At 52.3% G+C, this 24,415-nt stretch overlaps 12 protein-coding genes across 12 annotated transcripts; 4 read left to right on the forward strand and 8 right to left on the reverse strand.

Moving 5' to 3' along the window:
- Positions 1–2,634: 2,634 nt before the first annotated feature.
- J4E92_003208 (uncharacterized protein) lies at positions 2,635–3,882 on the reverse strand (the record flags this gene model as incomplete). Its single annotated transcript, XM_051494607.1, has 3 exons — positions 2,635–3,318; positions 3,395–3,632; positions 3,695–3,882. 3 exons carry the CDS (start codon positions 3,880–3,882, stop codon positions 2,635–2,637), a joined length of 1,110 nt encoding a protein of 369 aa, XP_051354900.1.
- Positions 3,883–4,379: 497 nt separating this feature from the next.
- J4E92_003209 (uncharacterized protein) lies at positions 4,380–5,476 on the reverse strand (the record flags this gene model as incomplete). The annotated part of the gene is made up of 2 exons (XM_051494608.1): positions 4,380–5,244; positions 5,304–5,476. 2 exons carry the CDS (start codon positions 5,474–5,476, stop codon positions 4,380–4,382), a joined length of 1,038 nt encoding a protein of 345 aa, XP_051354901.1.
- Positions 5,477–9,700: 4,224 nt separating this feature from the next.
- Positions 9,701–10,080, forward strand: J4E92_003210 (uncharacterized protein; the record flags this gene model as incomplete). The annotated part of the gene is made up of 2 exons (XM_051494609.1): positions 9,701–9,923; positions 9,971–10,080. 2 exons carry the CDS (start codon positions 9,701–9,703, stop codon positions 10,078–10,080), a joined length of 333 nt encoding a protein of 110 aa, XP_051354902.1.
- A 442-nt stretch (positions 10,081–10,522) lies between these two features.
- Positions 10,523–11,713, reverse strand: J4E92_003211 (uncharacterized protein; the record flags this gene model as incomplete). The annotated part of the gene is made up of 2 exons (XM_051494610.1): positions 10,523–11,454; positions 11,569–11,713. 2 exons carry the CDS (start codon positions 11,711–11,713, stop codon positions 10,523–10,525), a joined length of 1,077 nt encoding a protein of 358 aa, XP_051354903.1.
- Positions 11,714–12,922: 1,209 nt separating this feature from the next.
- On the forward strand, positions 12,923–14,066 carry J4E92_003212 (uncharacterized protein; the record flags this gene model as incomplete). Its single annotated transcript, XM_051494611.1, has 2 exons — positions 12,923–12,997; positions 13,050–14,066. 2 exons carry the CDS (start codon positions 12,923–12,925, stop codon positions 14,064–14,066), a joined length of 1,092 nt encoding a protein of 363 aa, XP_051354904.1.
- A 254-nt stretch (positions 14,067–14,320) lies between these two features.
- On the forward strand, positions 14,321–14,791 carry J4E92_003213 (uncharacterized protein; the record flags this gene model as incomplete). Its single annotated transcript, XM_051494612.1, has 1 exon — positions 14,321–14,791. The coding sequence occupies one exon, from the start codon at positions 14,321–14,323 to the stop codon at positions 14,789–14,791; it is 471 nt and encodes a 156-aa protein (XP_051354905.1).
- A 666-nt stretch (positions 14,792–15,457) lies between these two features.
- On the forward strand, positions 15,458–16,313 carry J4E92_003214 (uncharacterized protein; the record flags this gene model as incomplete). The annotated part of the gene is made up of 3 exons (XM_051494613.1): positions 15,458–15,533; positions 15,583–15,646; positions 15,698–16,313. 3 exons carry the CDS (start codon positions 15,458–15,460, stop codon positions 16,311–16,313), a joined length of 756 nt encoding a protein of 251 aa, XP_051354906.1.
- A 264-nt stretch (positions 16,314–16,577) lies between these two features.
- J4E92_003215 (uncharacterized protein) lies at positions 16,578–17,306 on the reverse strand (the record flags this gene model as incomplete). Its single annotated transcript, XM_051494614.1, has 3 exons — positions 16,578–16,758; positions 16,875–16,956; positions 17,006–17,306. The coding sequence occupies 3 exons, from the start codon at positions 17,304–17,306 to the stop codon at positions 16,578–16,580; spliced, it is 564 nt and encodes a 187-aa protein (XP_051354907.1).
- A 907-nt stretch (positions 17,307–18,213) lies between these two features.
- Positions 18,214–19,006, reverse strand: J4E92_003216 (uncharacterized protein; the record flags this gene model as incomplete). Its single annotated transcript, XM_051494615.1, has 3 exons — positions 18,214–18,494; positions 18,564–18,935; positions 18,982–19,006. The coding sequence occupies 3 exons, from the start codon at positions 19,004–19,006 to the stop codon at positions 18,214–18,216; spliced, it is 678 nt and encodes a 225-aa protein (XP_051354908.1).
- A 641-nt stretch (positions 19,007–19,647) lies between these two features.
- J4E92_003217 (uncharacterized protein) lies at positions 19,648–20,317 on the reverse strand (the record flags this gene model as incomplete). Its single annotated transcript, XM_051494616.1, has 2 exons — positions 19,648–20,220; positions 20,285–20,317. The coding sequence occupies 2 exons, from the start codon at positions 20,315–20,317 to the stop codon at positions 19,648–19,650; spliced, it is 606 nt and encodes a 201-aa protein (XP_051354909.1).
- A 410-nt stretch (positions 20,318–20,727) lies between these two features.
- Positions 20,728–22,396, reverse strand: J4E92_003218 (uncharacterized protein; the record flags this gene model as incomplete). The annotated part of the gene is made up of 3 exons (XM_051494617.1): positions 20,728–21,671; positions 21,739–22,294; positions 22,340–22,396. 3 exons carry the CDS (start codon positions 22,394–22,396, stop codon positions 20,728–20,730), a joined length of 1,557 nt encoding a protein of 518 aa, XP_051354910.1.
- Positions 22,397–23,256: 860 nt separating this feature from the next.
- On the reverse strand, positions 23,257–24,227 carry J4E92_003219 (uncharacterized protein; the record flags this gene model as incomplete). The annotated part of the gene is made up of 3 exons (XM_051494618.1): positions 23,257–23,362; positions 23,417–24,023; positions 24,209–24,227. 3 exons carry the CDS (start codon positions 24,225–24,227, stop codon positions 23,257–23,259), a joined length of 732 nt encoding a protein of 243 aa, XP_051354911.1.
- Between the last annotated feature and the right edge of the window lie 188 nt (positions 24,228–24,415).

The raw sequence follows: 24,415 nt of genomic DNA on the forward strand, positions 1-24,415 counted from the left end.
CTACCCACCGACAGACAAACACCTGTTCGCTCTCAAATTCGGACATCAGAGGAAAGTAATCGCACGTCCTCGGAATCACTTTCTTCTCATAATTCTTCGCGCCACGACTCTGTCATTTCCGATGACCAGCCTTCACCCCGCCGCCGCCTCGACTTGCATGTCCGGACATCTAAGAAAGTCCCTACGACCCCAGCCCCCTCATCATCAAAAACACCAATCTACGACCAACACACGAATATCAGAATGATAAACGGGATAGCAACCTACTTTCCCTCTCGCGTCTCACAAATCAGCGGTGTGTCTCGCCCGGGCTACGTCAAAGGCTATGACAATGACACCAAGATCCGATACGAGACCGATGGCCAGTCATTCTACGCACACCGCAGTGCCGAGCAATTATTTTCACCCATATCCGACCACTTTGACGTTGATGAGTATGAGTATAGTCAAGAAGGCGAGCCGCACGTTGAAGATCAAGGGATCACCGCTCTACCGGCTAAACAAGTAAAGAGAAGGAGTAGTGTTACTAAGCTGGTGGAGAAGGTACTCTCCAAACTTGACGGGCTGGGGCTGACGAAGAAGCTCAAGGAGGAACGGAAGAGTAACAAGAAGAAGCAAAGTTGGCGGGAGCATGGGTATCATGATTGACAATTAAAAATTGGATTTGAAAACGTACTTTCAGGATCTACTTTGCTCACAGTGATGTTTGGTCAGCTAACAGGAAAACAGGATGTTGCTGAGTGAGTATGCGTGCGAGTGAGTGGAAATGACTCATTGAGGCTTGAGGTGGCTGCGCCGAGGATAGCTTGGCACGTGACTTGGTGGTCGCCAATACTCCCTGGGCCAGTAAGTCGACTAATTTGCCTATATAAGATTCGAATGCCTGGATGCATCAATTGGCCAGAGCAAAGCCGATCGCATTCGCGCCTTCATACGAGACGTACTATCCTTCTTTCTCAGCCGAGAGCCACCTATCTCTTCTCCACACCCCCTTCGCAACAAACAACTACACAGACAACCTCAGAGATGACATCGGAAGCGCGGACAGCGTTTCCTTGCAACGCATGTTCTCTTTCTTTCACAAGCAGTGCGCTACAGCGTGCACACATGCATCAACCCTGGCAGTAAGATCATCCCGAGCATCTAGACACGGAAGTGGTCGGACTGACGTTCTGTGACAGTATCCACAATCTCAAAAGGCGCATTTCTGAACTTCCAGCTTTATCCGAGCAAGACTTTGGGATGCTAGAAGGTAAGAGCGAGGATGACACGCAACAACCGAGAAAGAACGACGATGCTCTGATACGGAGACCACGAGTAGTCTCACACACCGCCAGCGGAAGCGATATTAACTCCAAACCACCGAGAGCAGATACAAAAGAGGAATATTCCAATACTTCGTCCTCGACAAGATGTCTCTTCTGCCCCTCTTCCTCTCCCACTCCGATCACAAATCTAGACCACATGTCAACCCAGCACAGCCTTTTCGTACCCGCGCCTTCGCGACTCTACTCTTTAGAGTCTCTTCTCTCGTATCTGGCCGTTCTGGTTTACGAATACCACGAGTGTCTCTACTGTGGACAAGAAAAAGGAAGTGTAGATGCTGTGCAGACGCATATGCGGGACAAAGGGCACTGTATGATTGAGATGTCGGATTTAGTCAGGTTTTGGGACGCGGAGATGAAGGAGGGGGGTAGCGAGGGTTGGAATTACAAGATGGAGGCCAAGACGCATCTACCGTCTGGATTGGCCATTTACCCCCGGCGTAGCAATAGCGCAGATGATGTGTCATCAGAAGCTGCGAACCCCAGTTTCCCACGTTCGCAGCGCCGCGATTCAAGACACCGAAGATTAAATCCCGCGGCTACTTCCGCCGAGTCTTCACCCTCCCAACAGCCTCCTGCCACACAGTCGCAGCCCGGTCATCTATCTTCATACCATACCAGCAACGATCCCCACCGCAACCTCACTAGCACCCCGCGTAAGGCCAAAGGTCTGATCGGCCTATCCGACCAACAACTCCGCACTCTTCAGATAGTGGATAGGAGGAGGAAGAGCAGAGAGGAGAGTGCAAAAGCTAAAGGAAGGTATGCGTCTCAACAGCAGCCAGTCAAGACTATGTATTACAAGACCGAGAACCCTGTGTATCAGGCCGGATGATCAGATGGGGGATAGATGTATGGATTGTGATGATTCTACACGCAGTAGGTTGAGGACTACATTCGTGCTGGCAACTGCGTGGTGAAATGTTGAGTTGACCTAGGAGGCATTCGCTAAGGATACGAGGGTTGTGTGCAGTCGTTCGACATGTATGTAGACTGCAAGAGGTATGATCAAGAGCGATGTTGGAAGATCATGGTGTGTTGAAGGGTGCTAGGCTTACTTGTTCATTGAGTTGTTTCGTCTACCGTATGGCTGATCTGGGAGCTATTCACCAAATGTGTAGAGCAACATACATGTCGCCGTAAGCCTATGTAGTCGGCAACCAGACTCGTGATAAGCTATTTGAGTACTGAGAGTACGCTGAAGTAAGCAAAGCATACCCAGATGTCTACATCCCAAACCCAGCCCTCTTCACCCACAAGTAATCTCAAGCACCTAAAGCATCTTGAGGAGTGGCAGGAATACTCGTCTCTATACGTTTTTCCAGTCATACCACGATGTCAGATCCACACTTCCCACAGCCTTAGCACCACCTTCCTCCTTTACCATGTCATCCAGACCCTTCTCGAACCCCTCACCCGGCTCTTCAACCCCAGACACCTTGAGCTCCTCGCCACTCTCAGCATCTTCCGTGTAATCATCCTTAGTACCATCCTTCTCATCCAATACCCTCACACCAGGCATCCCCTCGATCAGCCCCTCCAGCAACGCATTCCCAGCACACACCTTCTTAATCCTACTGTCGTCATAATCGAACAACGGCGGCAGTACACGTTTATACACAAACGGCACATCGCCCTGCGGTACCGACGGCGTAGTCTTCTTCTTTCCCCTCTTTCTCTTCTTAGTCAACACCTTCTGCGCCATCTCATTCATCTGATCTTGACCGCCCTGGAAGCAGAAGTCGAACAAGGCGCGTGTCGGGGGAGGTACTTGGGCCCAATCTGGACATGCATTGCGTGCTTCGGCGAGGTACGTAGTCAGCTTCGCTCGGACATACTCGTTGCGTGCGTCGCCGCTGAGGACGATGAAATCGTCGGGATTGGATTTCAGCATGTGGACGAAGGCGAGCTGGTGTTTTTTGGGATGCGTGGGATCGAACTGGGCGCCGAGACTGGGGTGCTGGACGTATTCCATGCAGGCTAGTGTGTAGGCCTGTAGAACGGCGTTAGTGAAGTGATATATGCGGTTGCGGTGTAGCCGAAGAGCCAAAGGTATCGAAAATACATACCGCCATCATGGGTGTGTCAGTCTTGTTGAGCAGTGACACCAGATTGACCAATAGTCGAACACGCGTTTGCTTGAGGTAGCGGGAAAAGCACATATGACGGTTGACGTTGGAAGTGAAGTAGGCGAGTATGGTTTGAACCGGCCATTCCGACATGGGGGTGAACGATTGCATCGCCCGCGCGATGGCGCCGCGGTGCTTGAGCTGACCGGCGAATGTCGCGCCTTCTGCGACATTAGCGCTATGTAGTCGTTAGTATGAGCAAGTTGCTGACTTAACTTGGGAATAAGAAACAAGACTTACACTTCATAGGGATAGTACTGTTGTTGCGGAGAAGGACAGAGAATGGCTTTGAGCGGCAACGTCTGCTGAGCGCGGAGGCCGTTAGGTACTCTGTCGGTCTTGCGGCGGAGAAGCTCTTCAAGCGCCGTCATATCTTCAGGTTCCAAGTTCTGCGACATGTTCTCGATATCTTCGGTGTTGTCGTCCATGTTGGTGGCGGAGTGCAAGCGGACAGTGTCGATCGCAGTGAAGAGAACGCGGAGAGCGCACTTTACGCGACTGACTAAGACCTTAGGGGAGTAAATGACGCGATGAAGCAAACATTGGGCGGAGTCACGGGATGAAACTGGACAGAGTCCATCGGGAAAGCGGAGAACCCGGGCTACGCGGTTGTAAAATGCGACAACACGCCTTAATATTGGATGGCCAACACGACAGAGTACATGTGAGACGAAGATAAGGATAATCAAAGTAGCCATGGTGTACACGCAACACCCCCAGCGTGTGCGTTTCATTCGTAACTACGGCAGTTGGGAATGACTCTTAGCAAGCTGGCCAGCGGACGAAATCTGCCTATCCAGTACCGTGAAGATCTACCAACAAGCTGAAATGCTAGACCTACTGTCGCCGAATATGTATCGACGCCAAATCTATCTCCATAGTCTGTTATCCGCCCAAACAGTGTCGTAGAGAACCAAAATGCTGCTCAATCGAAGTTTAGTGTGATAACGTCACCGAGGCGTGAAAGATCGACCTCCGGCATAGTCAGGACATGCAAGACAGGTCGAGCTGGGCCCTCAACCGGGGTGACATCCATTCCGATGTCATTGGAAACCTTCAGACCATCGAGCCCATCAGCGATGTCGTCCACAACTAAGATGTCCACAGTCTCGTAGGTACGAAAACCCTGCATAGCTTTCAAGAGTCCCGTCAAGATGCGATAGTCGGCGGTGAAGGGCTGGTACTTGGTCACATCGATCTCGATGACACTGGTAGGGCTGACGCCAGAAATACTATCCGGTTTGTCATCCTTGACTATGTGTTCAGCTTCGAAGAACTCGATGAGAGCCGGTCCAATCTCAGCCAGCTTCTGGTGACGGACGTTGTGAGGGTCGAAATTGGCTTCAATGGACTTCCAGGACTCGACTAGCTGACGCATGTCCTTCAAGATAGCCTTGTTGCGGTTCTGCGTGCAGATATCGAAGTCTTTGGGGTTTTGTAGCAGCTCGTGGATGAAACGCTCGCGATAATGTGTTGGCTTGAAGCCGCGATCTTGGATGCGCTTGTTTCCGTTCTCTTCAGCGCAGGCGAGCATGTAGACCTTCTGGACGTTCGTGGCCCTGTTCTCGTATTTGGCGTACGCGGCGAGGTAAAGGCGAGCGCGGGTCTGTCGAAAGTAGCTTGAGAAGCTGATGTTGTCGTTGCTGTTGCTGCAGAAGTAGGCCAAGGCGGTCTCAAAGCCCCATTGGCCCATCGGGACGCGGTTCTTGATGTTGTACTTCACTTCTCCGCGACGGAAAAGCACGCCTGCTAAGGTGGCGCCCATGTTGACTTGCATGGCAAGCGGATGACTAGCAGGAATTGTCAGCGCTCTCCACGACCACATCTCGGGGAATGCGATAATGCTTACTCTTGATAGGGATACATGTTGTTGACGCCATTCGCAGCGAGGATCTGGTCGAGCGTGATATTAGGATAGAGAGCCGGTGAGACCTTGATGAGTTTGCGGCGAAGTACCTCACGCAGGAGCTGGTACTCAGAAGGCTCGCCGACACGTCTGACAAGAGCTGCAGGGTTAGACATCTCCAGGAATAGATGTTGTAGGAAGCTAGCAGGGTGTGTTGGGGGGAAAGGTGTCGCGGAGGATATTTGTTTCCAGAAGATACAGGCTAGCGGGAACACTAAGGTAGAGAGATAGTAGGAAGGTGAGTGAGCGGGTAGTCGGCAGGTGAGAGGGTGGGTAACATAGTGAAGGGAACACGGTAGCTGCCTATTTGCGATGCCTTCACTTCGCTTAGCTGGGCAAAAAGAAAGGGCAAAAAAGAAGATACACCGGTGTCTTGTTCCCAGATCCATATCTAGGGTGTATGTATTGGTTTTAAGAACTCCGAAGAGTATTAAGGTAAGGTGGGGTTTAATGCCCAGGTCCTGACTTGAGAGAGAAACACGTATTTCTGCTCCCAGGTCACCACTCAGCCCAAAGAATGCAACTCGGTGTTGCAAACTAAGGGCTGAGTGGTTGGACCTGGGCTCGAACGTGGATAGTCAGCGAGGTTTTTCATTTTGGGGGGGACACTTAACTAATGGTGTGTACCAACCTGCGACACGAGGCAGGCTTTACGGAATAATTGTATTACTCTCAAATTGTAGCAATTATATACCCATGGTAAGTCCAATTCTCAATATCTAGATGCAAATTTGATATCGCTGTGTTGATAAATGTGCGTGGTAAGCGGGCGCGACTCCGCTCTCACTCAGGGCAAACGACCCCACAATAGCGGTATCAGCGCGGCTGCCTGATATGAAGCGCTAAGCGCAAGACCAGGCTTGAACTACTCCGTCCTGCAAGGTATGCGCCGTTTCCCTATCGTTCATCGCCATGTGACGCGCGACCAAGACGTCACTCCCGTGCTCTTAAAAAGAGCCGTGGGGCTTTCCCCAAACCTCGTCAGATGAGGATTGCTTCAGTGGCAGCCGAGTGAACACCGTAGGCGATAAGTGCAATGCATGGGTCAGGTGGAGGCTTGAAGGAAAGAAATTGGACGCTGAAATTTGCTTGCGACGAGGCTTATGGATGTGCGAATCCTAACAGAGAGATAAGAAAGCAGACGACTCCTTTCGCAATAACTTGATGGAGACATAAAGTAATGAGGCAATGCATGATGTAAAGAAATGATAATAGTCGATGCGAAGACCTCTCAGAGGGACTTCCCTGGTGAGGCAGCGCGTATTATCACGGGCATTTAGACAATAGCAAGACAATAGGGAGACGTGACAACAGTGATAGAGACAAATTCTAGCATATCCATGAGGCATGAAATGAATTCGCAAGATATTTGTGGGTGAGAGACACGGAAAAGATAGAGATTCGCGATATATGGAGTGGACGAGGAGGATGTGGTGAGGTTTGAAGCTCTGACGTTGTGAAGAGACGCGTCAAACTTCGCGCACTACACCACTTCGGGAACGGCAGCCCACATCCTCCACGTGCACCTTCCACGAACACTTCAATGAACTTTACCTTCACCGTCGGCATTACTATAGGAGCTACGTCTCGGCATAACGTGCTTCTGAGGGCTCTTCTGACTCCTCGAATTACTTCAGCTCCTTTGCAACCTTCCAGTAGCACCAGTCATCTGCTCCCTGTTCTCAAGCATACGCGTTAAGAGAGTCCTGCCGAATCCCATATTCCCGTCGACTAGTTTGGTAAGAGTAGCTAATGTATAGAGCTGGGTCAGTGATTCTGTTCTTATTGTCTGCAATGTACTGATAGCCGAGAACTGCGGAATGACCGGCATGAACGGCCAACCCGGCACCTGAAGTTGCCACGCATGTGCTACTGAGACTTACTCTAAGAGATTGCAGGATCTTAACTAGAGCGTCAGCCAACATTTCGTGGCGGTCGGCATGAATCCAACAGTGTCTGAAGCTCGTAAGTGCTGAGCTGGGCTATGAGACTTCGACAAGGCCTGTGGGGGTCAGGATGACGCATATGGTCTAGCGTCTTGGCGCCCCTGTCGACGCGTCTGGACGAGGGCTCCCAGCCTCCGTCTTCTCGACTTCTCCCGACCGTCATCATGATAGCTAGTGCACTCGCGCTATGGCGTCTGACTTCTAGTGCTGTTGCAGCCAATACTATGTCATGACGCTTCTGTCTCGGGCAATCGCTCTCTACCAGGCAATCGCATCTCTATCAGGGACTGCGCATGCGCCATCTCGCCCAAGCGTGAAGAGGACGCGTCGAATTTGAACCATAACCTCAACCATAGGCCGACTATCCGTCTCTTTCGACCTAGGGCGCGGCTCAGCCTACCGCATAGATTCGTCATCAGATTTTTGTGTGCGGCCAGGATCCTCAATGGCGATATATGCATACTTATGTATACTAGGCCATGTTTTACTCCCGATCTGCGCTTTCTACTAAGCTCAAGAGCTGTTTGCGGTTTACATAATATTGCTGAACTACCAGACAGGCTTCTACAATCTATAGCAAACGTGCACGGCAAACATCATAGTCAAATGGAAAATGTGGAAAGACTTGCGACGGCCAATGAGACTCAGTATGGATGGGTAGAGACCAGCCACCAAAATCTCACCTCCAGAAATCATCGCCACCAACACCGCCAATGCTCTCCATGATACCCCGTGTCATCTTTCGGTCGTAGGGAAATCCGCGTAGATCACAGTTGGCATCAGCAATGTCAATCGTTAGTCATACTTCTTTGTTCCATGGATGTCTTTCCCACGATAGTCACGTATACGCCGCGCCCAAGCCAAGATCAAGACTACCTGCCCTCTCAAAGCATGGACTATCGTCAGTTGGTGTCAACAGCCCTGACATGCAGGGTCTTTGTTGTTATCGTCGCATTCGGGCAATGGACGGCGTGGAATTATTCTGGGCATGAACCGCTGTAGCATACTCGTGACTGCTTGGCCAACTTACGACGGGATGCCTTGTATCCTACTACGAAGTATAAGAGCAGCAATCCGCTGGAGATGGGCCTGTACAACACCTTTCGCCCTCCAGCCCAGACAACGAAAGTGTCCGATCGATTCCTTCCAAACATGTATTTTTCCACCTCTGCTCTTCTCTCAGGCATCGCTCTGGCTGCCACAGCTGCCGCGTACGACAGCGTTACCTTCACAACATGGAACTGTACTGAGTGCACCCCGGTGCCGGGCACGTTCTGTTCTGTCAACACCCGATCCAACCTTCCACCGGACCTTTGCATCACCATGTGGAATGGAAGCACCACCATCAAGACTTACGACGCAACTATCCCGTCTTGCCAAGGTACTGAAGCCATATACTTCCCCGTCCACCCATCTTCGAGCTAACGTATTGTGCAGTCAATCTCTACCCCGAGTTCAACTGCGGAGGAACGCCGGAGGTGCACAAGGACAACGGCGGGATTTGCGAAAGCAAGATTCCATCGAACAGCTTCAAGATCACATGTTAAGCCGCCTGGTGCATCTAGAGTATTGATATCTGTAAAGTATCTACAGTACATACTTTTGTGTCAGCATCTTGCGATGTTTCTTCCCTCCTCTTCTCTTACCGCCGCTCGCTGTTCGTTCAACACATGACAGGAGGGGTGTTTATATATCTACAATACAGGGCGTCTCCAAATTCTTTGCGCGCATGGAGTTCGACGAGAACATCTCTACTCATATTTTCGGACCATTTCTCACGCAATTAACTTCTGAATCTTTTGCGACGTGATCATGGAAGGCTGCCACGAGGGTAAACAGATTGATGCTCTGATCGTAGCGAGAAATGACAGCCATGATCTAGCCACCTCACGTGCACAAAAGACTTCTACTTGCTAACAAAAGAGTGGTGAGACCAACACACGGGCAGGCCTAGTCGCCTCGAGCCGACACTTGCTAAGAGAGAGATGTAAGACTGAAGTGGCAAGCCGGAACTCGTGTATGCTTACTGTAAATACGCCCGCTTACCAACAGCTAGCCGTGTGTACCTCGTGGTCAGTCCTTAATCGTACTAAAGCCCAACAAAGCCTCTCTTCGTGCTGTCACCGCCGTAACACGGCCTAACAGAGCGTGCCTGCGTACGCGTTCTTGGTCATGAGACGGGTCCGTAGCGAGCATCAGCATTCTCACAGGGCAATAATATCAGTAAGATGTTATCGGTTGGCAAAATAACCCGATCATGTAATCCACAACCTCATGCTTTGTATAAGAATGCCTCACTGTGAGCTCGAGAATCATCTTCTCTCCAACCAATTCTTCTCCTAAATCCACAAATTATCCCTCTCCTCGACGCCAAAACTTCCCACTATCTTCAACATGCAGCTCTCAACTACCTTCCTTGCCCTCGCTTCTGTATTCGTCGCATCCAGCGCCGCACAGGGTACCCTCTCATTCACGATCTCGACGTGCGCCGCCTGCAGCACCGCATCCGGATGTCTGATTGAGGGCTCAACCAACCTCCCCGCCAACAGGTGCATCAGCATCTACGACGGCAACAAGAGTCTCATCATTACCGAAGCTGCTAACCCCAACTGCAAGAGTAAGTTCCTATACCAGGAATACGACTTCGCTAATCTTTGCCGATAGTCAATCTGCACACATCTTTCGACTGCACAGATGAAGCCCCAGAGGTGTTCGGCGAAGTCGGTGTTTGTGAGGCGTATGGCCCTAAGAACTCGTACAAGATCACCTGCTAGACGATCATGAGGAGTCGATAGGGTTGAACATGGCGGGTGACATCGGTAGATGGTAGCCGGCAACGGCAGTGGTGGATATCAAATCACAGTCTTTACCGCTAGAACCTTTGCTTATTAAATAGAACAACGCTGCTTCTTGTTGGTTCAACACGTAACGAGAGTGTGCCGGACTCATTCAAATCATACTTTACGCACTATTTCGGCCTTGTTCGAATGCCCAGTGACGATGAAGAGTTGAGAAAATGTGATTATAATGCTACTTTGGGCATATAAGCCCCGCCACCCGCTCACCGGCGAGGAAGTTATCAAACAGTTAAAACCCAGTAGTGATAAGTCCCTATGAAATGATCAGAGATTCTGCATCTCAACAAGAGACTGCAGAGTTCTCCTCATGGACACTCGATCGCGCAGGAAGTTCCCTGTCAGCTTGCAAGCCATTCATCTATGCGCCTCCGCCAACCTCCACCAGAATTTTGACCTGGTTGTCCTTGTCGTTGATGAGGCTCTTGAAGCCCTTCTCTTCAACTTCGGTAAGAGCAATTCTCTGGGTGATCATCTCTTTCGGGTCCATGTCTCCCCTGCTCAGTGCATCAATCACTTCCTGGAAGTCGCCAATCTCATAAGTCGCAATGCCCATGTACGTCCTCTCTTTGAAGTTGAAGTCGTTGGTGAAAATGGTGCAAGGCTTCTCCCATATGGCAATGTTGACGATGCAGCCTCGAGCGCGGGTGGCATGTACGGCCTGATTGAGAGCAGCCTGGACGCCGGCACAGTCGTAGACTACATGTACACCCTTACCTCCGGTGAGTTCGCGACAGCGCTTGGCAAGGTCTTCCTTGGTGGGGTCGATGATGTAGTGCGCTCCGAACTTTCTCGCAAACTCCTGTCTCTTTCTGCTCACTTCTGAGACGATGATCCGATCGCAGCCTTTCGCCTTCAGAGCTAGGATTGTTGATATACCGATGGGCCCACCCCCCAGCACCAATGCGACGTTGTCTTTCTTAAAAGGACTGATCTTGACTGCGTGCCAGCCGACAGCGAGGGGCTCAACGAGCGCACCAATCTCGAGTGGAACATTGTCAGGGAGATGATACAGAGTAGAGGTCGGAACGACGATGTGATCTGCAAGACCACCGCCCCAACCAGACAGGCCGATGAAGCCGTTGGACCAGCAGCAATTTTGCAGACCTTCCTCGCAGGCGCCGCAGGTGTCGTCGTAGATGATGGGCTGAATGACAACTCTGTCGCCGGCTTTGTAGTCAGTAACACCCTCGCCAACTTCCTCTACTGTGCCACTGAATTCATGGCCGAAGGTTAGTGGAACCGTTTCGCCGGTGATTGGGTGGGGCGTGGTAGGGCAGAGATTCGCGCCACCTAGGTGCTCAGCTATGGAGCGCATGTTCGTCATTCGAGTACATACCCAAATATTCGTGGAGGTATAAAGCAACGTCAGTTTCGCTGTCTCACTTTCTGTAATTGGGTCCTTACCTGATCCGCAAATTCCCACCCATGCCGGTTTCACTTTGACTTGCCCTGCTTTGACTTGGGGTATCGGAATCCTCTCGTATCGCAGGTCATGTTGCCCATGGAACCGCAGCGCGTTCATCGAGTTGTCATCTGCCGCGGCGGCCATTATGATCGAATTGGGTTCACACTATTAGAAGCGTATATGAGAGTGACTTGAAAGATGGCGGAGGACAAGAGAAGGACAGAAGTACTTGGTCAAGGTGGCGCAGGTAGTTTGGCTCCTTCCATGGCCGACAAACAGACGTCGCGCTCATTCTCCGGACTCGGTCAGTCCGTTGGCTTCGGTCTGTTCCTACTGGCAAGCGCATGTGTGCACCTGCTGCCCAAGATCACGGAATGCCCAAAAGGGTAAGCCTCCGGTTCATCACCCCGCATTCACGATGCGGGGTACCAGGTGGCATGGCAAATGGCCGGAAGCTTGACAACGCGAACCGATTTGCACTGGAGGGACCAAGTTCTGGACGAGTTCATCCATATCAGCTCGGCTCATGCGCATGCCATTGTAGCAGTATAAGAGCCGCGTGCCACTGAGGACTAGCTTGGTGCACCCGCGTACACAATCCTGGATTCTCAGCATATCCTACTGCATGCGCACTCATTGGTCGACGCTGCACGGAAAGGCAACAAAAAACAAACTCTGGATACACCTACCGATGACCTACCGATGAGAGATGAAGTGCGAGGCCCGGGTTATGACGTCGGCAACTAAAGCATGACGCTCGGCACTCGGAACAGCTACGTCGTCGTACTTTCCCCGTTTGGATCGAGCTCGGAAAATCTGTCATCGCCTTCGCTGAATTCGCCGGCGCTCGAATGCGACATTCTTACAACACGATATCTGGACAACGAAGATGACAGGAGCTATACAAGCGCATTGACGAAATCCACTGTAATTCGGTACGGTCGGAACGACCAGACGCGTATAGTGTGGATTAGCCAGCGCGACATGGCATGGTTTGCGATCTAGCCCTCGAAACCGTTGGCAGAACTCCGATGTGACGGTTAAAGTCGCGATCATTGACGCGTCAGTGACGGTCAAGAAAAAGGTACAATGCGCGCCATAGCGACAACGCGCTCGTGGCTGTAGGCCTACCCAATCAGGGAGCTGCAGGAGCCTCAACGGCGGGTACCCTCTCGTTCTCGTCCACTGTTATGACCTCACTGGACGAAGCGCCATGGGCCGACTCTAACAGCTGGCGGGGGATTGACCGATGCTTGAAATACGTGTGCATGCCCCTCAACACCTGCCCCTCCATCATCTCTCTCACCTCCCCAACAACATTTCCCATACTCCAATTCAAACCCAAACGCAACGATGCCCTACCCAGAGACCACCGACGCCTTCGCGGTGACCGACATCAAGAACTGGAGCACATTCAAGCGCCAGGAGGTTAGTCAATAAGCCAATCTTCCAATTGATAGCTGTACTGACATTTTCCCAGCTTCCCCTCAAGAAGTTTGAGGAGTACGACGTCGACATTGCCATTGACGCTTGCGGTGTCTGCGCTTCAGATGTCCACACCATCACTGGAGGATGGGGCGAGGAACTCCCTCTACCCCTCTGCGTAGGACACGAGGTTATCGGCAAGGTCGTCAAGGTCGGTGACAAGGTCACCCGAGTCAAGGTTGGAGACCGCGCCGGTATTGGTGCTCAGATTGGCGCCGACCTCACTTGCGACCAATGCAAGAACGACCAGGAGAACTACTGCCCCAACCAAGTCGACACATACGGTGCTAAGCACAACGACGGCACTGTCGCACAGGGTGGATACTCCAGCCATATTCGTGGCCACGAGTACTTTGTCTTCAAGATCCCAGACAACCTCGACACTGCCCTCGCAGCGCCCATGCTGTGCGCTGGTCTCACCACATACTCGCCCTTGAAGAGGTTAGGAGCCGGCCCCGGCAAGAAGGTCGGTATCATCGGACTCGGAGGACTTGGCCACTTCGGTGTCCTTTGGTCGGTAGCTATGGGCGCCGACACCTATGTCATCTCGCACTCTCCCAACAAGAAGGAGGACGCGATGAAGATGGGTGCTAAGGACTTCATTGTCACCAAGGACAAGGGCTGGGCTGAGCCATGGAAGTTCCAGTTCGACTTCGTCATCAACACGGCTGATGCGACTGACAAGTTCGATCTCTCGGAATACTTCTCCATCCTCAAGGTCAACGGTACCTTCCACATGGTCGGCTTCCCTGACAACCCGCTCCCTGCCATGCCCGCCCAGATCTTCGCACCCAACGGCTGCTACATGGGCGCGTCCCACATCGGAAACAGGCCCGAGATGGAGGAGATGTTCCAGCTTGCATCCAAGCAGAACATCAAGAGTTGGGTACAGGAGATCCAGCTCAGCGAAGAGGGCATCAAGGAGGCAGTCGAACGCGTGTACAAGAACGACAACGTCAAGTACAGGCTCACCCTTACTGGCTTCGACAAGGTCTTCGGCAAGAGGGCTTAGATGGCTGCAAGAGCAGTGTGGTTGCCTTCTAGTACATAATAGATATCTATGAATAATGATGAATTTTGACGAAACTATTGCGCACTTGGTGTCGTCATTCCTGCCCATCGCGCGCGCTCGCCCCACCAGATCTCAGCGCGTCGCGTAGTTTTCGCCGGCGGGGATTATCCTGCCCCAACACCACAAATACACAACCCCCACCTACTCCACGGTGCTCCTTCAATTCCCACCTAAGCCCCGATCAACTCTCCGCGATGCCGTCGGTACCGATCCATCTCCCTTGCTCCTCCGCAACATCCTCTCGCGCCGAGAACCCCCTTCCGCAGCTCCTCCACACGCCCTCGGGCCTGGCCCTCATCGAAATCCAGGGCACAATCCACTTCCCCCCGCCTGCAGCCTCCGTGGCCTCCACACAAGTCGGCAAACTCGTCTTCCCACACTACAATCCCGCCATCAACGACCCGAGCGACACGAAATGGATGAAGCGCGTCTACATGTACGTCGGCAAAGGCCAGCGCATGACGGGCGAATGCAAGAAGCTGCCCACACCGCTTGGTGTCATCCGCAGGAGGGAGAAGATAAACGTCGAGGATGTGGAGATGAGTGGGCTTGGGGACGAGGATGGTGCGAAAGATGAGGAGCTGGAGATTGTGGAGGTGGTGAAGTACAAGATTGTGTTTTCGGCGCGCCCGGAGCCTATCAGTGGCGTCGCTGAGGTGGACTGAGGAGAGGAAGATGATGCAGATGCTTTCGTCCAGGTCTAAACGCCGGGATGGCCACTCGTGGTACACGCATAGCCTTCGAGCGATCGCGCAACGAACAAGAGCAAGCCTACGCACACGCGACGAGCCTCACATCATACGCGCGAGCCGGTGACCGGATGGAGTGCCCGTGTCGCACTGTCGCGAAACAATGGGATATCATACTGCCACACTTCGCGCTCAGACTCTAGGAGGGCGACCAGACCGACTGTTCAGACTTCGAGAAGGACTTCCGAGCAAGCCTTTGTTGTACGCGATATGAGCTGGTACCCGGATTTACAGGCTCGGTCGGCAATCCCTGCATGGGCTGCAGTCACAAGAATCGGGCGTTAGCCACTTGGACACCAGTATATTGATTAAGCAATTTGGCGTCGCACAAGCATATTGCAGTTCAGCCTCGCTCCCGGGTTTTGGTGCTCGCTTGTCGCCCTAGGGTACTTTAACCACTTTACGCGGCGACCACGGTCCGAATCATATCCAGCACGAGCACTATATCTGGCATCATGTGGTAGCGTTCTGGAATGAGGATGGAAGATATATGGTAGCAGGATCGTACATCAAAATGTTCTATTCTCGAGAAGACAAGCAATTAGCTATCCACCTGAAGCACTTGCCCTACCATACCTCATCATGCGTTGCTCAATCACAACTCTGCTGGCCTTGCTAGCGGGCACTACTTATGCGGCTGTAGGAGATTGGCAGCAATGTATGCTTACCACAAAGTAGTTAGGGTTCATTTGCTAATTGGAGACCAGGTGGCGGTACGAACTGGTCTGGAGAGACGACATGCAACTCAGGTGCTGGCTGCGTGAAGATCAAGTGAGAGACTGAATCGAATCATTGTCTCATGCATTAATGCTAACTTCTCAGTGACTACTACTCCCAATGCCAACCTGGTGCTGCGCCTGCACCTGCACCTACATCTGCGTCTACACTCTCAACCGTGCCGATACCAACATCTACAACAGTCACACCAGGTGCACCAACCACCACCAGCACCCCCGCAGGCACCGGCCCAGGCAAGACACTCCAAAGCGGCTACTACTGGATCCGCGGAGTCGCAGCCCCCAACTTCCACAAATACTTCCAAACGAACCCCCTCTACTCGACCGGCCCCGCCCTCCTCGGCGACTACACAACAGCAGGCCAGTTCCAGGTCGTCAGCGGCCAGCTGGTCCAACTCGTCTCCGCACCTGGCGAACCTGTCAAGCTTCTCTACGCTGTGGTATCCGAGGAGCGCTCCATCAACGGCATGTCGCTCGCTGTTAGCTTCTCGGAGAGCAAAAATACGTATGGTACGTTTGCGTGGGGCGGAGATGATCTTCAGTGGAGTGTTGCGGGTGTTAATCGGCCGAATAAGAGTGCGTGGTATGTGTGCACAGGGCAGAAGTTGTATATCAATTTGGGGAATTACTTGTATCAGACGCCGAGTGGGTGCGCGGATCAGACTGTGCATTATTATAACGATAAGACGGCGAACAACTAGGGCAGCCATGGTTGTGGTTGAAGAGACTTGGAAGGCGCAGTGCAGAAGAGTTGGGGATGAGATATATCAATTGAGTTCAGTAAACTACCGATGCCAACATGAAGACCATTGACTCCTAAGAGCACCTGATCGATTCACTCGAGCCTCCGTATATCATCCCAGTACCATCTTGACGATGTCAGACATCTACACATACCAATGTAGTATCCTTCCCGTCTATGAGACCTTTTTCTTGCCCCGAGTCTTGCCAATAATATATCCCGCCTAGCAGAGATAGCCAACAAGATCACCGACGGTAGCGCAGTTGCCAATGAGAGGGTAGTCGCACTGGCTACCATCATTACCAGGCTGGCAGCGGAAGTACTGGCAGGTAGAGCCGTAGGGGCCGCCAAGCTGGCGGGCGACGTCGGTGAATGGGTTTCCGTTGAGGGAGGAGAGGTTGTACCTGCCTGGTGTTAGTACTGGAGCTGAGATGGCTTGAAGCGGGTACGTGAAGAGATGATAAAGGTGATGAAGGGAAAGATATGAGTGAGAAGAAGACAAAGAACATGATCGACATACCAGATCTTGCGGTTCTCCTTGGCCCAGTTGAACTCGTACTGATAGCACGTCTGCCAATCGGCTGGCTTGCGAGCGACCTTGACTATTTCCACATGTCAGCAACGTCTCTCACCTCCGCACATTGCACTTACCAGAGTGTCCACAACTATCCATGAGAACAGGAACAGTGGTGGTGTACTTCTGTCCCGCAGCGAGTTTGACTTCTTGGGTATCCTTGCCGCTCATGGGACCGCAGGTCTCGCCTTGGCCCTTGCGCGATCCAGGCTCTGCGGCGACACCTTGGCGGACCCAGACGTCGAAGTTGCAGTTGTTGTTGAGGATCATGCCGATGGAGGAAGGGTTGGCGTCGGCGGCTGGGTTGGGGATGGCGGTGGCATGGGTGAGGGAGAGGATCGAGAGGAGGGCCAGGAGGAAGAAGGTGATGGTGTACATATTGATGGTTGGGTTGATAAGAAACTTGGGGCGTGGGTATGGCCTGGTTGTTTGCACAGATTGGGGAGGATAAAGATGTTTTGAGAAGAGGGGGATTGCTCGTTGAGGGATGCGGTCGAAATGGGAAGAAGTAGAGAATAGGAAAGATCGATAGAGCAGCGAAGAGAGCACTTTATAAGCCTCATGCTTCCTCTTTAGCGGCGTGTCCTGAGAAGCACCGGTCGACATGCGGAAATGATGCCAGGCCTAGAATCCAGGACGGTGAGGGTTGAGTGTGTTTGCAGTCGAATCAAGACATATTGTGCTATACGGGCGGTCGAGACACATGAGCGGTCAAACAAATAGCCAAGGAGCTCATCTCGTCGAGGCCAGGCGATGCAAACACGCTGGCATCAATGGGGTACTTTGCGGCTGTGTGGCGGGGAAACTGCGGAAGGTGATACGTGATTTGTGTGTCATATCTAGATCAGTGTAGAACAGAGGAAAGAGTGTATGAGATCACTGCGCCAGAGTGCGGCGGGGAGAAACGTCTAGTGGGTTGAGAACCCCAGAAAACCATGCGTGCTTGTTATACTCAGTTTGCTTTGAAGATAAGATGGGCATGCTCGAAGTGCTTCTCACCTCAGAATAGATTTTGAGTATTTAGTACAGCTTATGGAAACAGAGATTGAGCACTGCCGGGGGTGATGTTCGACATTTCACAACTAAAGTAGATGTGCATGGATGTGTATGATTTTCTAAGATCAAAAGCACACCGAAGTGTCTCGCAACATGTCTATCTATCGCATATCGTGCATTCGCCAAATGCCATACAATAGCCCTCTGATATCCAATCTATATAGTCCGTGTACGTTCAGTCAGAAACTCCGATACCAAGTCAACAACGACCCTCATAACCACCAAATACCTACTCCAGCCTGCCACAGAGCACCCCGACAACACTACCGATAGTATCACAGACTGGCTGAATTGGCCAGTCACATCCATGGACCGGGTCTTTACCGTATTGTCCAGGTGCGCAGTGAACGAAAGGGCATGTAGGGCCGAAGCCAGCGAGGTAGCGCTCAACATCCTGGAAAGGCGCACCGTCTTCGGCAGAGAGGTTGTACCACATACGTCCGTCATGGGGGTCTAAGGAGTACTCGATCTGGTAAACGTTGCGATCCTCGGGATGGTAGGCGACCTTGACTGGGTGTGTGTTAGTGAGAGCAGTTGAAAGTAATGAGGAAGATTAGGAGATGAATAGGAAATACGTACTGTTGTGACCACACTGGTTCAGCTGGCACGGGAAAGGCGCCTTGTACCTATGGCCTGGTAGTACTTCCACCATCTGGGTCTCCCCAGCATTGGCGCAGGGCTCTCCAAAGGAGTTGTTGGCGGCGATAGACAGACGAGCCCAGACTGAAAAGGGACAGTGATTTCGAATTTCACCTCGAATTTGAGGAACGTCTGGGTCGCCCAGGCCGATCCAACTAGGTATAGATATAGACGCCATCGATGAGCCGGGTTCGATCAGTGAGGGCATGAAGTGTTCTTTGGGGAAGACATGGCTCCAGTCCTTGGACATGTCTTGAGTCTTGAAATCGGCTGGAGCGGCGTTGGTGAGCACAGCAAGGAAGCCGAACGCAACTGTCCACGATTAGCTAAGACTTGAAGAATTCATAAGGCATCTTACTAGCGAGGTAACTGGAGGAATACATCGTGTCGATGACGGGTAGATCTGAGAGGATCTAGGAGATCTGATATGGGGGAAAAGGAAGATAAGATCGAGTACTGTATATAGTAATGGCTTTCGGAAGAAAATACCGATCAGGGAAGTCGGGCTGGTGTACGGGAGAAGGAACGAAGAAGTTCGCAGCTTATATGCGCCCATGGGTGTACGCTACTGGCGCTGTTACAGCGCGCTCTTACCGGAATAGCGATCAAAGACCCAAGTGACTCTTGCGATGAGCACACGTGTGATGCAGCAGGCGGTGTTAGCTGGCGAAATGACGATAAAGAGCCAAGAAACTGAGCGCGTTCGTCGTACAACTGAGTGAGCAGGAAACGGAAGGCGACAAAGGCCATTTTGAGTGAGGTAAAGAGCACGTTCGTTGATCACGGGTGACGAGTTGGTCTCGAATATTGGGTGTTTGTTTGATAGTCCCCGCAAGCGGAGTGTTCTGTGAGCAAGTTACCAGCCTCTTGGCAATATCACGCCTTGATGTGACCATGAGGCCTCGAAGATCAGCCCGCCGATGACGCGCTTGAGGGGATTGTTTACCTGCGCATAACATCGCGCCACGAGAAAATCCTCGATGGAGGTGATGACGGGACTAGTCCCAGGTCCAGATAAGCTCTATCACAACATAGTCTTCGCGGCATTCCATCCAGCGGCCCAATGCCAGAGCCTCGCATCTACTGTCTTGCCCTCTTGATCGTACTTGACCAAGCGGTCGTATAGCTCGTCGATTGGCACCACGACCCTCTCGATGAATTCGCCGTCATCCAGCGCCTGCTCGGGCTCCGCGTCGCCTTCCTTCAAGTTGACTTCCACCATGGCCAATTGCATATTTGCAGTGCTTAGACCAGGGTCGGAGACGATAGTCGGGCTGATGAAAGCTAGCTTGCCCTTGTATCCAGTCTCCTCGTGTAGCTCTCGTACGCTAGCCTCGCTAGGTGTTTCCTTCTCGTCGACTAGACCGGCAGGAAGCTCGACGCAGACGGCATTGACGGGTGGGCGGTACTGCAGGATGATGATGGTGGAAGGTGGGCGCGAGGGGTGGCGGATGATTGTGGTGATGGCGACGGCGTCGACGCCTGCCTTGCCTCGAGTCTTGCGCGCCGCGGCTTCCCATACGCGGTCTTTACCAGTTTGATCCTGCCATGAGATCTTCTGGAACTCGATCCACTTTGCCTCGCTGGCAGGAAGTGGCTGTAGAGGTAGACGTACGCAGTCAGTACATATCTCACATTTATATCGTACAGTTTGAATATACCTCTACTTTGACGATCTTTGGATCTTGCGGCATGTTGTAGGCTGCGCAGAGTGGTGCGCGGGTGTGGAAGGTGCGTGGTAGAAGGCTGTGTTGCACAGTCGAATTGCGCAGTCGCAATATGCCCCGGGAGCTGGTTTTGGTGGAAATTGGTATCTGTTTCGTGAGTAGAGAAAGCAGGTGTCTGTGCATCGGTGGTGACTGTTGATGTCAAGCTGCCGGCAATCGTGGACGCTGACGTAGGAGATTTGGAGCTAAGCCAGCCCCGCGTCGCGCTATCACGAGGTCACATGAGCGTGTTGATTCGCGGCCCTCCAGGTGCATGAGTGATCAGGATAAGCAGCAGGTACATTGATTGAGTGATATAGCAAAGATTCCATCCATTATCAGGTATAGAATTTATATACTGCCATCCTAAGTTACTGCGCTGCCGCATCCCAACCCCTCTAAGCAGGCGTCTTCCTCACATCCGTCAACTTGACCATCAACGGACTCTTCTCCCAAGTATTATACGCCTTCAGCCCCTTAAACTCATCCTTCGGATCCCAAAGCGGCGCCCCATCCGCAAACTCAACATCAAAGTTCCACAAGAACGCACCCAGAATCAGCCTCAACTCGACATACGTCAGATTCCTGCCAATGCACCCTCTCGGTCCGGTCGAGAAGGGTTGCGCCGCTTTTTTGGAGTCGCCAGCGAACTTTGCTTTGGACTCTGGAGTGTCGAGGAAGCGTTCGGGGATGAAAGTGTCGGGTTGCGCAAAGTTGGCAGCTGAGTGCGACGCGCCCCAGGAACTGACGCAGACAGATGTATTTCCGGGTACGGCATGGCCGTCGATTAGTGAACCGCCCTTGGGCACTGTGCGCAAGAGACCAACGGGTACTGGAGGGAAGATACGAAGACCCTCCTCGATGCAAGCGTTCATGTATGGTAAGCTGCCCAAGACGTCCATGTTGATGTCCTCCTCAGTCTTAACTGCGCTTCTCAACTCGTCTTTCAACTTCTTGAAGATGACCGGGTTCCTCAAGAGGTAGTTCGTCAGTCCACAAAGCTCCGTTGCAGTAGTTTCACTGCCCGCCACGATGAACAAAGCTGCGTTCATGATCACCTCGTCGTCGCTGACCTCGTTTTTCTTCTCTCGTTGTTTCAGAATGTACCAGATGAAGTCGCGGTGATCGTTGTCTTTTTGGTTCAGTCTCTTCACAGTCTTCTCAGTCGAGTTACGCAGATGGCGGAAACGGCGTTCGCGGACGACAGTGGGTATGCACCACATGAGGAATTTTTGTGCGAGTGACCCGGGTTTGGCAAAGCGGCGAGTTGCTTGTTCAATTGCGCCGGATTTGATGGCTTCGTAGATTAGGACTACCCAGTTTGCGGACTCAGAACCTTCACCTAAAAAGATCTGTCAGTACAGGCTAAGAGTGTATACTACGACACCCCTTGTGTGGGCGATATGTACCTTCGCGTAGACATCCAAATGGCTCGCCAAAACTGAGATCGCCAATAATGTCGAAGGTGCAAAAGTTGAACCACGAAACCATATTCGCTGCTTCACCTTTATGCGCCTTTTCCCTCAGCCTGTCCACAAACAGATTCACGTATCCCTTCAAGATATACTGCTGTTCCAGCAAAGCCTGCTTGCTGAAAGCATGAGCCAGCGCTCTCCTCTGCCTTGCATGGTGGATATCAGAAGCCATGGTCAAATTCGTCGCACCTGGAATCGCTTCGACAGCACCGACGTGAATAGGATCTTTGTCCATGTTCGCAAGCCCGACTCGATGGCCGTAGATATCGTCCCATGCTTTTGCTGTATTGAAGGAGAGCTCATTGGGCATGACGCGCACCACGGGCCCGTATTTGTCGTGGTGGACCTTGTAGTCGAAGGCTATGCGGCCGCGTAACAGGGAGATGATCGAGGGAATGGGCGAGACGCGCCATAGCAGCGGGCCAGGATATTTGGCAAGAGGGTGAAATGTGAGGTTGTAGATTGCCGTCAAGACTACATATGCGACGAACTGGGCTTATCAGATCAATGTCAAGAGGAGAGCTGAAAGACGTACTGCAGCGGGTGCCCAGATCGCGACCAGGCGAACGCGATCCTCGTCTACGAAACCCATGGTGAGGTGAGGTCTCTATTCAGTCGTTCTTCTAACGAAGAGTCGGAAAGAACAGAAAGCAGCAACCAAGCTGACACAAATGGAGTAAGGCTGACCAAAAACCGAACCGCACGACGATTGAGATATACCAAAGCCGACCGATCCCTGTGACCATGACGCTACATGCACTACAACGCGTAGTCATCCGTCGCTGCCATAGCGGCAGCAGCTCGCCAAAGCATATCCGACGCCATATATGCAGAGCTGTCAAGAAGACTTGCCAAAAGCGTTTGACAATTCTAGCCGACTAACCGCGAGGCCCTAGAAACCAGATTGTCGTGTTCCACAGCATCTGTCATTCCACTTAGGCGTCTTTGCAGATATTGCGGACATGCAAAAAGTGATCACGCCTTCTGTGAGAAGGGCAAACTTCCATGGTTGGGGTTGGATATGCTTTAGCGTGATGCAGCGTGGGCGCCCCGCCTGCCCGCATGTTGACCCCGCGCAGATTTCCACCGTCGGGGCTAGCGAATGAGCGTATGGCCGATGCATGCGACTCACGCATGGCAGTGGCATGATCAGGCTTGAATCGTGAGCGTAGCACAGTAAGCAAGACGAATTGCATTCTATTGGTAAGGACTGGTCCGGACGGAGTCGCCTGTAGCGTGGTCGTAGTGCCATGCGCGCTCGTTCTTGCGTCGTGCTCGGTCTGACAATCTTGATTGCCTAGCGGAAATCAAGCTCGCATGTGAGATATCTGTGCAACTTGAGAGGCAGTGTGTGTCTTGCCACCACTGTCAGAGAGTATTGTGTCTCGTGAAGCTCGATATGGTAGGTAGTGTTGCAAGTTGTCGGCTTTGAACGCGTGTGATCTTCGCGGGTTATGTCTTGTGTAACGCGACGGGCGGTGTTATGACCCCTAGGCCACTGGCAGCTTTGATAGCATCGAACCACATGTTTCCCATATGAAAGTAGCCGGAATAGGACCTGATTCGATTAGCAAACGTGCTTCTACGCCACGGATAATCGTGGAATACCCACGGATGCACCCCGTCGACCAATTCCTCGGGTAGGACGACGCTGTGGTCGACAACCGCAACCTTGAAGCCCTGATCAAGCTTCTTCTTCACGACCGCAGGCACGGCATCATTAAACCTCTTGATGTTTTCCTGCGCCTGCATATCCGCTCCCTGTATGATCTTCGCAACCAGCACCGCAGCGTCCGGGCACACGTCCAGCACGTCGTCCAGCAGCGTTGCTAATCGCTTCGGCGCATCTGCCCACTTCTCTTCTGCGGTTTCAGGGCGAGCCATATCGTTCGTGCCAATATGCAGCAAGATGACATTCGGTCGCATCTGAAGTCCAGCTTTCATTACGGCATGAAGCTCGCTGATTGTGGCCCCTGGGTGCCCCTCGTTGTCATTGTTGGGCATGAGTCCAGAGCGCTGCGTGCCGACAAAGTTCACCGACGCGTAGCGCGCACGTATAAGCGCGTGGATCAGTTGTGCGCGGTATCCATCTGTCCCGTTGTCTGCACCCGGCTGGCCACCCCAAGTTATCGAGTCGCCGAGCGGGAGTATGCGTAGTGGGAGGTTGAGGTTCGCGCCCGGTCGTTTGTGGGGGAACCTTGACATCAGCAGCAGAATTACTATGGAGATGTTAGCACCATACAATGAAGACCCAGGTGTCCAACATGGGCAGCATCTTGGAGTGCCAATGCGACAACTGTAGTTGAGTCTAACGCGCCCGGAACCTTGGAACGGTGACGCGACGCACCTATGCAGAAAAAGGCCACTACGCCCAGGCCCTTCAAAACCACCTTGTTTCGCGGACCTCCCGCAGATGGGAGCATCGGAGGATATCGAGACTGTTCATCAGTCGCCTAGATGGTGCTGCTTCAATGGCATTGTGGGGGCGCAGCAAACAGGACTCCAAATGAGACCGACGGCTAGCGTCATAGCTCTAGCAATTGACCGACCTTGCGCTATTTATAAGCAGTGAGACTTTGGCTGAGAGTCGCGCATATCAAACAGGAATATA

Source organism: Alternaria infectoria (genome assembly GCF_024043175.1).
Source record: "Alternaria infectoria strain BMP 0036 chromosome Unknown scaffold_4, whole genome shotgun sequence".
In the NCBI taxonomy this organism is placed as follows: domain Eukaryota; kingdom Fungi; phylum Ascomycota; class Dothideomycetes; order Pleosporales; family Pleosporaceae; genus Alternaria; species Alternaria infectoria.